Here is a 13,442-nt window from a genome sequence, read left to right as displayed (position 1 = left end):
GAGTCCCTCTTGTCTTCAAGAGGGAGCTGGACAGATACCTAAAGACGGTGCCGGATCAGCCAGGCTGTGGTTCGTACGTTGGATTGCGTGCGGCCAGCAGTAACAGCCTTCTTGATCAGGCCCTGATCCACCAGGAGGCCTGGTCGTGGACCGGGCCGTAGGGGCGTTAATCCCCGGAATGCCCTCCAGGTAGCCTCCAGGTAGTGTCACGGAACCTCCTTTGAGGCCCACTTGCATCTAAAAATTTCGCTCGCGTCTGGAAGCAAAAAATTGACCAAGCGACTGCTCGTATCTGGAAAAACTCGCACGTGGATGCACTCATAAGTAGAGGTTCCACTGTACTCGTTTACTGACGACTCGGACTTACGATGGGCTCTCTGACCAATATGCATACCTAAATAATGTATATAAGAGCTGATTTCCTCTATTATTACAATATACAATACACTACTGTATAAACATTTAAAAATACGTATACCAGAAAAGTTATAAATGGTGCAAAGGTAACATTAAATCAATATCAAAGATGGTTGACACAAACCCACTACCAATATAGTATGCTCCTTGCTTAGTGACAAATTCATTTATTGATGTGGTCTTAGGAAAGGAACTACGTTAAGTAAGAAGAGGCTGTATTTATACCCCCTCTTTCCTTTCCACACTTAATATCACTGCTACCTACTTCTTTAGCTCTACTTCTCTCAGATACTCCTGAACTGACTCCATTTACCCCTCCCCACTGAAATTCTTCCACCCCTTTGCTTAGTACTAGAACATTTGTGTACAGTATGTAATGAACAATTCCAAATTCATGTGTACTAAAATAGGATTATTATACACAACTAAGCACAACCTAGGACAAGTCATTCTACTTTAAAAATAAATTACCAGATTAGCTTCTTCCACGAGCTGACAGATGAGTGGCTTGATTGTGTCAACCATCAGTGTAATATGTGGATTGATTGGAACAGAACCTGATGGAAGTACAAACACCTTTGCTCCTGTCACTGCATCTTCTGTTACATCGGACATTTTTCTTTTCTTTCCTGGAGGATCCCCATCATGGCTTGAAAACAAAGGACATCACTAGTTAGACAAATAAGTTTATAAATATTTCAATAAGATATTCCACAGCTTCCATGGTCTTAGTATACAAACCTTGATTAAAATTATACTGATCTATATTGTACACTTTTCATTATAGCTCAAGTGGTAAAGATGTGGACCTCTAACCAAGAAACAAGAGTTTCATCCAATGGAATAGCAGGCTTGGTGGTGTTATTCTAAGTGGTGTGCATGGAGCTGGTAACTGCCATATCTAGCCCATGGTCTCTTTCTGTTGTTAATCCTAGAACAGAGGGCTATGCTATTTTAACATACCACAGCCAATTTTTCAGAATAAACTAAGACCCAGTTTCTTTTCTGGCTAGTTATACTCACTTCTTTGTAATCTTAAAGCTTTAAATTTCAAATCCATAAAAAAATATTTTACCAAAATGGATGAATTTATAAATTGTAAAGCCTGTATTCACAGCATTTGGATGAGACATTTAGCTATAATGAAAATGATGACTAACCCCTTAACTGTCCAAACGTAGATCTACATTCCCTCACCCAGGGCACCAAATATTTAGAAAAAAAAATCATCCAAGAAAATTTTAGTCAGTACTTACGGAGATATAAGGCTGCAAAGTCGGTGCTTGTTGCTTACCTGATGGCAACATGAAGCGCTGCCACTTGCAGAAGTGTTGCCAATATACCTTTTTTTCTCTTTTTTTTTTTTTTAATTTATATTTTTTTTCAATATGTCGGTCGTCTCCCACCGAGGCAGGGTGACCCAAAAAGAAAATACTTTCATCATCATTCAACACTTGTACCTCACTCATACATAATCACTGTCTCTGCAGAGGCACTTAGATACAACAGTATAATTTTGTATAATTTTTGTTCCGATAATTGCACTTTGTAGTAGTTCTTGTGATTTCATATCTAATTTTTGTTCTGACACTAATATTAGGTACTGAAATAGTACTCAAATAGTCACAAACACAGTGACAGGTGAACATATTCACCTATCTACCATACTCACACTATTGTCTAGAAATATACATGTATACACACAGTACATATTTATATTGTATTTATAGGTCCCAGCAATGTTTTGGATACACGGGAGTATATATAATAATAATAATAATTTTACTTGAAGCATGGTGTAAGACAAGTGTCACTCCACTGCTGACACAGTGCAGCAGTGGCGACATTTGATGAGTATGCACTGCCTTGGCTTTATTTGTTTTCACTGTTACACACAAACATGTCTGTCTGTCTGTCTAGCTCTCTATCTGTCTCTGATTATCTGTCTCTCTGTCTGCTTGTCTCTGTTTCAGAGAAAGCCACTTGTAAACCAGCAGATATTACAGGTATTACACAGCACTGCCTGCGTCGTCACATTTCATTCCTGAGCAAGTATAATTATGTATTACAGCGGAACCCCGGTTTTCATCTTTAATCCATTCCAGAAGGTCAGCCGAAAACCGATTTGTAGGAAAACTGAAGTAATATTTCCCATAAAAAATAATGTAAATCCAATTAATCTGTTTCAGACACCTAAAAATATTAACAAAAAATAAATCTTATAGAGAATAACTATAGTTTTACATACAGAAAAGAATGAGAAATGAATATAAAGCACTAATTTTAATGGATAAATGAACATTTAAATCAGTTTTACCTTTATTGAAGACTCTTGTTGGCATGTGGAAGATGGCGAGGATAGGAGAGGGAGGAGAGAGTATTGTTTGAGAGGGGAATCCCCCTCCATAAGGACTTCAGGTATCAAAGATCTATCTGGGGTTACTTGCTTTCTTTGTCTTTTACTGGCACTAGGACCAGCTTGAGAGTCAGTGGATCCATGTCGCACAAAAAATCTGTCCAGAGAGGCCTGTTTCTGGCGTCTCTAAGATTTGTCTAAAATGGGACACGGCACTGTCACTGAACATGTTGCTGACACGGCTTGCAACAGCTCTGTTAGGGTGATATTTCTCCACAAAACTTTGCACCTCACTCCACTTTGAACAAATGTCCTTAATTGCTGAAGAAGGCACATTCTCCCCTCTCTATTCCTCCTCCTCTGAAGCAATTTCCTCAGCTAAGGTCTATTGCTGTTCCAGATGAAGGTCTTGCAGCTCTTCAGTGATTAACTCTTCCTTGTGGTCGTCCACCAACTCTTCCACATCCTGGCCACTCCCCTCCAACCCCATGGACTTCCCCAGGAATAGGGTCATCAGGGTCAGCCTCCAACCCTTCAAAATCTTTCTCGAGGACACATTCTGGCCACAATTTTCTCCAAGAAGAGGTAATCGTCCTGGAAGTCACTCCCTGCCATGCCACTTGTGTATTTTTCTACAAGTTCTTTCTTGAATTCTATCGTGTTTCTCACCTTCTTTACCAAAGGACTGGCACTCGGAACTTTCTTTGGCCCCTTGGTGGCTTATTTAGCAGTCACAAGCACAAAAAAATGGATTATTAAAAAATGTCTTGGAAGGACACACGGAGAAATGATCACTAAACAAATAACAAGGGCAGATTGAGTCACAAACGTATAAGCCGCATCCCGCAGGCACATGGACACATCTGGTACAGACAATTTCCGAGCAGATGTATAAAAATAGAAAATTTTCCCCCAAAAAAAGTGGCCGAAAACTGAACTGTACGATAACCGGACCAGACAAAAATCGGGGTTCCACTGTACTTGCCAGTCATGCTTACTATGCATTATATCTACAAGCACAGTATAGCACTTTGTCTGGATTTTTTTGGTTATCCTAGGTAATTTACACTATGTATAATTGTATTTTCTCCATGGGGAAGTGGAACAGAATTCTTCCTCCGTAAGCTATGCGTGTTGTAAGAGGCGACTAAAATGCCAGGAGCAAGGGGCTAGTAACCCCTTCTCCTGTATATATTACTAAATGTGAAAGGAGAAACTTTTGTTTTTCCTTTTGGGCCACCCCGCCTCGGTGGGATACGGCTGGTGTGTTGAAAGAAAGAAAGATAATTGTATTTGTGTGTACCTGTGAGACAGAGATAGAGATAGGCAGAGATAGACAGACAGATACAGACAGATGGAGATAGAGACAACCAAAGTCAATCAGCTAGCCAAGCCAGCTGCTGGCAAGCTAGCTGGCCAGCCAGCCTGCCTGCCAAACATGTATTGCATGTTCCAGAACTGTTTCTATTTACTTAGGGCATAGGTCATAAGACATTCTGGCAGGATGACACTACCAGTGGTACCAAAATTTAAAAAGTGTTGCACAAATGTTGCACATGGGTTACCAATTTTTTTATATTTCCTCGAACACTTATGGCCACATCCACCTCAAAGCCACTAAACTCTAGGTCAACATCACTTTCCTCTTAAAATGGGAGTGTTAACACTACATTGACATCAGTGAATCCCAGGTGTTTCCCATGCTGTTTGCTCTAGCTGGCACTCAATTGAACTGGTGCTCCCACAAGGTAGTAAGTGGTCTCAGATTTTTTTAATACTGCACTCACTGAGTGTTAAGACCCAGTCTATGCTGACTAGGCATCTCAGGCCAACTGCGCCAAATTTGGAGGCAAGAAAAATAAAATGTAGATATACGTTTGGAGCCCTAGCAGTAAGAACGTAGATCTACGTTTGGACAGTTAAGGGGCTAAACTGTCATATCTGTGCGCCTCTGGCAAAATAGTGAGTGTGAATGATGGTGAATGCGTTTCTTTTTTGAGTCACCCTGCCTCAGTGGAAGACGGCCAGCGTGTTAAAAAAAAATGACAACAATAATAATAAAAATGTATTGGTAACAATCCTGAGATTCATACAGAAATGGTAAGATTAAACAAGACTGAGTAAAATAAAGGTTACATAAAAAGTTGCCAAAGAAATATGTCTGATTTAAATAATTATTTATGTAAAAGATTTAATATCAATATTGGTAAGCATTCAGTGACTGCCTTCAGTTTACTATAGTGGACAGTAATTACATCAGGTGGTTCAAACAGATTTTGTTCTATTATGCAAAATATTTAATACAGGGATAGATATATAATTACTTTCATTTTTCTTTTTTGGGCCACCCTACTTCAGTAGGGTATGGCCGGTTTGTTGAAAGAAGAAAATATATAATTATGATGTCTATCATTAGTCACTCCACCACAAAGAATAAGGTTACAACTTTTGAGGTTCACAGCATGGTCAAATCTTTTGAAATGTGATACACTTTATCAGAGCCATTAGCACAGAGATTTGAGTGTCAGTTTTTAGTTCAGTTTTAGTTTTGTTAGATTCTATATTGAGAATTATTTTTACAGTATTATTAGAGCATAGGTACAATGCCAATTTTCTGGCACCATTAGTTCCAAGGCTTTTCCTATATACCAATTTTGCCAGACCAAAAGAAGCCATGGTCTGTTGGAAACTTAAATTAAACATTAGCATAAGTGAAATACATTTATTTATTACTGTACTTACAAAGAATGTTGCAGTACTAGCACTCCCAAAGTGGTAAATTTTAGAATTTTAATGGAACTGTAGAGCTAATCACAAAGGTCTGGAGGTTGAGGGTTGTCAGGATTACACTTTCACAGTTGATTGTTTCACAATGGATATGTGATGTTACAGGTTGGACACCAGGAATACTTGAAGTTGAAGCCATAGGATTTTCAAATTAAGGCTTACTGCCATGACACATTCTTCTTGACTATCTTTATAAATTTTTCATCCACACAAAGTTGTTTCATGTTCTTTGATCTTTCCCTGTGTAATTTTTCATGCATCAAATAAAAATTCATTAGCTCTTGTTCTGTCTCAAAGCAATGCTGTTCTAGCCCTTTGACTAATTCACCCGACAACTCAATTAACTTGGCAATAGCCACAGCTACTAACAAGTTACTTGTACAACTATTAACCCAAGCTATAGCTAAGGTTAACTGTTAGCAAAATATGCTAAGAACTGCACAAATTCAAGGGATAACCACCAACAACTGCAGTGTAAACAATATAAGTGAGCAAACACTATATACAATGCCCAGTAAACTATTTTAGTAAAAAAGTAGTCTAGCAATTCTATAAGGATTAAAAGAGGTCCTGGTAAATCGACGTTGTACCTGTATCATCACGAAGAAACACTAAATCAGTAATGGTGATACACCACCAGGAAAATGTTAAAGAATTGGATTTGACCCCGAGGAAAAGGAAGGTAACTCCAATTCCTTGAATCCTTCATCAGCATCAGGGCATACCCCTTGAAGGATATACTAGTAAAGATGAAAAAAGACACCAATCTGTTAAACTGAAAAAAAGATGGTAGGGGACAGAGGATAATGGAAGGGAATGAATTCACCAAAACCACTGATGACACAAGCAGATGGGCACCATCTGCTTGTGCCAACAATGATGAGCAAGTTCCACGTACAATTGGTTGATACATACAACCTCACTGCTTGCTTGTCAAAGACAATCTTGCCTAAAGAATAGGGTGCTATCAGAGGCTCCTGGCAAATGCAGGCTTGAGCATGACCTGTGTATGGAAGGAGGAATATTTCAGAAATAGAAGTACTGAATTTTGGGTCTTCATGTACCCATGGGAAGAAGGGAGAGAAAGCCCCAATGGAGACAGCATCTAAGAAGAGAAGACACACCTCGTGACCATGAAGTAGAGGCCCAGACTCTCTGGAAAATATTGTAAGCAAAGCTCACTGGGAGGAGAGCAGGCATTGAGCATTATGGCGAGCAGGTTCAGTGCATATTAGGAAGGTTTAGAGGTGTATTAAGTTAAGGGCACAAGTCATGAAGTCTCTGTAGCAAAGAAGCAAAGGGCCAGGGGGCCCCCCAGAATTGAGACTAAACTGATCCCTTTCACAAGTCAGCTGCTCCTGTAGAGAGCAGCAACCCTAAACAATCATAGCCCAGATCTCAGAAAGATGGCTAGAATGTTTACTAGGCTGTCCAATATTATCGCTAATAGCCTCTTGATCCAGATGCAAGGTGAAGAGTTATGTACTGAAATCCAGAACCCAAGGCCCAGCTGAACCAGTCTCTAGAGAGGGGCCCACAGAGGAACCCAAGAGACCTCAACCTGTAGGAATAACGATCAGGAGAAAGTTAATTTCTCTAGGAAAATCTTAACATCATTTGAAATTTTCCACACTTCCAACACTCTGCAATCAATACCAATTCACAGCTTGAAGACTAATTTACTATCATATTTACAAATATCAGAATCACAGTACTGTGCAGTCAAAACCATATCTATAAAGCATTTTCATTGAAAGTCATATGTTATAAATCATAGCAAACCTTGACAAAAGGGAAAGTACACCACTAACTGGGTGAAAATGGGTTGCTGTGCTCTTACCCAAGAACACTGGCTACTCAAACCCAGCTATCACAGTATGGTGACCCAGCATCAGGGTGTGTGCAGACACTGAAATGCAGTCTTCCCCACTCAAGGGAATATCCGCAGACAATTCGAAAAGTACAGTGGCTTCAGGGAATGTCAGGAAATAACTGGCCTGCTGTTAGGACTCTGGATTGCCTAGGATTGTCTTACAGGTGTTTGCCACTAATTATGTGATATCTCCAAGTACACACTAGGAGATGTGCCAAAGCATTTGTATACCATAGGTGGGCATGACCTAAAACTGAGTAGTGGTATGGGTAAAATATTTTAGTAATGTTCCATCACAAGTAAACACTGATTAGAAATAGGATACAGGAATTTTAGTATTACAAGACTGTATTTGAGAGAGAGCTGATAAAGTATATTAAGGGAGCTCACTAGACATCTTTCTTTCATCAAGGATAAATACAAAATGCCACATATCACAGCGATACCAATATTCATAATGTTTTGCTAAACATTTAAGTATTTATATTTTGTTCAACATCTGATTATACAAAAACTTAGAATTTGTATATTTATAACTATTAAGAGTGCTGCTTGGCTGAAACTTCACTTATGAAACCTATAATGTAGCTAATAAATTTGAAATAATCTGCACATGAAGCTCAACAAATAGGTACAGTAATACGTATATACTAGACCAATGTAAAACTCTAAGTTATTATATAAAGCTCTACAGACTGGCACTGTATATTGTACTTTATCAGTGTAACACTGCATTCCAACTCACTTGTTCACAATAAATGGCTCTGGTACAGGAATTTTGAGGTCTGAGTGGACAGCTTCAAGGTTTTCACAGAGGAATGGTGACTCCTCTAGAAGTTTGTTGAAATGAATGATGCGTTCTGGAAATTTCTTTTTCACTAACTCCTCTGCCTGTAAAAAAATTAATATAACTCACGAAATCGTAATGACACGATTGCAAACAAACCATACCACGGGCGGGATTTGAACCCGCGGTCAGAGAGTCTCAAAACTCCAGACCGTCGCGTTAGCCACTGGACCAGCTAGCCACAATAAGATTCGTCCAACTAGGTATATTTCTACACCATAGGAAGGTTAGCACAGGCACCACTGTGACCACAAATGCAAGTTTTTACAGACGAATCTCCAGCTAGCGTGGCCATGACGAACTCTAGCTCAAGTCCCCTCACTGCCATCAACATGACTCCCGAAATCGTAATGACACAATTGCAAACAAACCATACCACGGGCGGGATTTGAACCCACGGTCAGAGAGTCTCAAAACTCCAGACCGTCGCGTTAGCCACTGGACCAGCTAGCCACAATAAGATTCGTCCAACTAGGTATATTTCTACACCATAGGAAGGTTAGCATAGGCACCACTGTGACCACAAATGCAAGTTTTTACAGACGAATCTCCAGCTAGCGTGGCCGTGACGAACTCTAGCTCAAGTCCCCTTATGATTTCGTGAGTCATGTTGATGGCAGTGAGGGGACTTGAGCTAGAGTTCGTCACAGCCATGCTAGCTGGAGATTCGTCTGTAAAAACTTGCATTTGTGGTCACAGTGGTGCCTATGCTAACCTTCCTATGGTGTAGAAATATACCTAGTTGGACGAATCTTATTGTGGCTAGCTGGTCCAGTGGCTAACGTGACAGTCTGGAGTTTTGAGACTCTGACCGCGGGTTCAAATCCTGCCCGTGGTATGGTTTAAAATGGATATAAGTATGATTACAAATTTTCTCAAGAAAGCTTAGATTCTCTTGTCTGTCTCAAGCATCTGACAAGAATGGCTTTTTGCCAATTATGTCATTTTGTATAAATAAGATCAAAGAAATACTACAGTGGACCCCTGCCGTTCGGCGGCAGCGACTTTCGTGAAATCCAACTTTCGGCAAAATTTAGCTTCATGGTTCGTGATTGGACTCGTGATTCAGCGACCTTCTGGTACGCATCTGCCTGTCTGCGCGCACACAAAGCCAGTCTCCCGCACTATTCACACTCAGTGTGCCATTGTTTACCAGCATGTGACTATTACCCCACAGGTTCATACAACACATTTCATAATAATTCATTGTTTTTTGTGCTTGCAACTGCTAAATAAGCCACCATGGGCCCAAAGAAAGCTCCTAGTGCCAGCCCTTTGGTAAAGAAGGTGAGAAACATGATATGATTCAAGAAAAAACTCATAGCAAAGTACTAAAGTAGAGGAGGAAGAGAGAGGGGAGAATGTGCCTTCTGCAGTGATTCAGTGATTCTACAATACGTACGATACTAAAGCAGCAGGTATCGATAAAGGCTATAGCTCCAGCCAGCGATAAAGTGCAGAATTAACAGTGTAACAAGTAAGTTAAGAGAGTAAGCGATAGAAAAACATGAGAGTAACTCTCCAATGTTGTTGGATGTGTATAGGACCACTGAACATACACCGCCCTGCTATCTTCCACCACCCTAAACCTCTGCCAACATCTCCTTCATCAAACTAACTAATTAAACTGATATCTCCTCCAAGGTAAGTGTAAATATAAAAGTGTAAGTATAAAAGTAAATATAAGTATAAATATAAAAGGACACCAATGGAAATATGTCACTCTTGAATTCTTTGGGTTATCCTGGGTACTTTACACTTATGCTGCTATGTATGATAATCTATGTATGTAACTGTATTTGTGTATACCTGAATAAACTTACTTATTTATAAATTAAAATGTAAATATTTCTTATTTATAAATTAAAATGTAAATATTTCTTATTTATAAATTACATACATTGTTCGAGTGTGATGGTGGCGGCGGCCAAAGCCTCCACCACCACCAACATGGCTTCTCTCAGTGGCGGCCCTTAAACCCAACAACAACACTTACATCATTTACTCCTCTCATACATTATGACATTTTATTCATTCTAGAGTATATATCATGTTTCTATGTTATTAATATTGTTTATAATGTCATATTAGATGAATTGTGATAGATAAATAAACCGTAGAGATGATATTAGCGTCATATTGAAGCATAATAAACTTGCCTTCCTCTTGCCTCCTACACCAACAAGAATCAATAAAGGTTATGTGTGATGTTAAATGTTCATTTATCCATTTTATTAGTGCTTTATATTTATTTATCACTGTTTGTTGTATGTAAATCTATATTTAATCTTTAAAAAAAATTATTTTTTGTTAATACTTTTGGCTGTCTGAAACAGATTAATTGGGTTTCCATTATTTCTTATAGGGAAAACAGATTTGCCAATCGTGAATTTCGCCAGTCGGCAGATTCTCTGGAATGGATTAATCACGAAACTCGGGGGTCCACTATAATTAGAAAACAATTATAATAGTCCCCCCTGTACCCGCTGGGGATACGTTCCAAGTCCTACCATGGACACCTGAAACCATAGATAGTAGCAAACCCTATACAGTGGACCCTCAGTTATCGTAATTAATCCGTTCCAGAGAGTGTGACTAAAGCCGAATTTGATGATTTCCAAATTCATTTTCCCTGTAAGAAATAATGTAAATCAAATTAATCCGTTCCGGACACCCAAAAGTATTAAAAAAATAATTTATTTTTACATGAAATATACATTTACCTACACAGAAAAAATGAGACATGAAGAATAAAACAATAATAACATGACACTTACCTTTACTGAAGGTTCTTCTTAGTGTACTGAAGACAGGAGGAGGGGAGAGGATGGAGGAATTACTGTTTGGAAGGGGAATCCCCTTCCATAAACACTTCAGGTACCAAGTCCTTTTCTGGGGTATTTCCCTTCTTTGTTTTTTAATGCCACTAGGACCAGCTTGAGAGTCACTGGATCCCTGTCGCTCAAAAAAGTGTTCCAGAGAGCTGTTTCTGGCGTATGTTAGGAATTGTGGCAGCGGCAGGGGAATGTGTTGGGAGACAGGACAAGATTGTCCTTCAATGATACTAACATCAACTCTACAGTTTATTTATCTAGCACAATTCATCTAATATGACGTAATAAACAATATTAATAACATAGAAACATGATATATACTATAGAATGATAAAAATAGGTCATTACGTATGTGACGAGTGTTGTTGTGTTGTTTGTTGTTGGGTGTTTAAGGGCCACTGAAAGATAAGCCTTACATAGTGGTGGTGATGGAGGCAGGGTTAGTTATTAGCCATATGCACCTCCAACATCAATGGAGGAGTTAGTTTCGTGCTGTCCTTTTTCTATCGATTAATCACTTAACTTACTTGCTACACTTTATCGCTGGCCGACGCTATAGCCTTTATCGACTCCTGCTGCTTTAGTATCGTACATATTGCAGAATCACTGAAGAAGGCACATTCTCCCCTCTCTCTCAGCCTTTTACAAAAGGGCTGGCTGGCACTAGGAACTTTCTTTGGGCCCATGGAAACTTATTTAGCAGATGCAAGCACTAAAAAGAATGGAATTAATACGAAATGTATCATATGAAAGCGAGAGATCATGCTCAGTGGCTGGTAAACAATGGCACACTGAGTGTCGGGCCGGTGTTGTCGTGTGGGCACGTTCGGGACGAATGACTACTACCGAGCTCAATGACAATCACCAAGCCAATATTTTGACGAAAAAAGTTACAATTTCCAAATATTACTAAATCCGATGACTACGATATCTGGGGGTCCACTGTATACTATGTCATTTTTTGTTTACATACATACCTATAATAAAGTTTGATAAATTATGCAAAATTAAGTGTAGAATTAGCACTTTTTCACTGATAGGAAGCATTTCACTGCTTCTCTTAGGCTTCGAAGAACTGCTAGCATAACTACTTTTGCACTTTGGGGCCATTATTAAGCAAAATTAAGGTTTATTTTTGGGCCACAATAAACCGTGCATAACTGAAACCGCAGACACCGCAACAGTGGACATGGGGGTTCTACTGTATATTTTTGCTTTAGATATAGGAATATAAATTACAAAAACCTATACTGCAGTTACTTTACACAACTTAATAAAAAATTAAGTCTTAACCCCTTCAAATCATCAAGTACCAGTACATAAAAAAAATGTTGTAGTAGTGTCATGTGAATTGCCAAGGGTACATTACTGGCATTATATAAATACCAATCATCCCCCATAACCAGTCGATCACATATACCTTACCTTTGAAGAGTCTCAAGAGTTTAACTGCTCTCTGAGCCCGGCCATGGGCCAGCCTCGTCTGATGCTTGCCTGGTCAACCAGGCAGTTGCTGCTGAAGGCCCACTGCCCCACATATCCATCACAGCCTGGTTGATTTGGCACCTGGTGAAGATACTTGTCCAGTTTCCTCTTGAAGGCTTCTATATTTGTTCCAGCCATATTTCTGATATCTTCTGGCAAGATATCAGGCCCTTGAGTACTTTCCAGGTATGTACACCTACCATCCGACTTACGACTGAGTTCGGTTCCGAGAAACCGGTCGTAAGTCGAACCTTACTACTGAATATTAACAAAACATTTTTGTAATGACTTTATTTTATTGTTTTATTTTGGTATTTCATGTTTTACTTTACTTTTTATGTTGTTAGTACTGTATTTTATACTGTACGGTTTAAGATAAACACTGTGTACAACACAAATAGTTGTTTATTTCCCAGAAATTTGGCATAAAAAACACGGTCGTAAGTCGAGTGGTCGTAAGTCGAGCAAGTCGTAAGTCAGATGGTAGGTGTATTATCATGTATCTCTCCTCCACTCCATTAAGTACATGTTCAAGACTTGAAGGCATTCCCAGTAATTTAGGTGCTTTACTGGCTCAATGTGAGCTGTAAACGATCTCTGTATTTGTTCCAACTCTGATATTTCTCCTGTTTTGAATGGGCCATCAGCACTGAACAATATTCTAAGTGAGAGAGCACTAGCGATTTGAAGTGTGTCACCATCGGCATTACAGCCTCTCCTCACTTAACGACAGAGTTCCGTTCCTGAGACCATGTCGTTAAATGAATTTGTCGCTAAGTGAGGCACATACTATAATGGTAGTGAATTTGTGTCAACCATCCTTGATACTGTTTTAATGTCACA

The 13,442-nt window shown here is 39.2% G+C and overlaps 1 protein-coding gene across 1 annotated transcript in view; it reads right to left on the bottom strand.

Annotated features, from left to right (window-relative positions):
• REG (proteasome regulator gamma) overlaps positions 1-13,442 on the bottom strand; it is a 67,793-nt gene that overhangs the window by 31,503 nt on the left and 22,848 nt on the right. Inside the window, exons 3-4 of the mRNA XM_070085403.1 lie at positions 8,179-8,324; positions 889-1,066 (exon numbers count right to left, since the gene is read on the bottom strand). Of these exons, the coding sequence (XP_069941504.1) occupies positions 889-1,066; positions 8,179-8,324 (324 nt within the window). The remainder of the gene's footprint in view (positions 1-888; positions 1,067-8,178; positions 8,325-13,442) is intronic.

This window comes from Cherax quadricarinatus, chromosome 16 (genome assembly GCF_038502225.1).
Source record: "Cherax quadricarinatus isolate ZL_2023a chromosome 16, ASM3850222v1, whole genome shotgun sequence".
Taxonomy (NCBI): domain Eukaryota; kingdom Metazoa; phylum Arthropoda; class Malacostraca; order Decapoda; family Parastacidae; genus Cherax; species Cherax quadricarinatus.
Note: the sequence above shows the minus strand (reverse complement) of the source record. Positions and strands in the feature narration are given on the sequence as shown.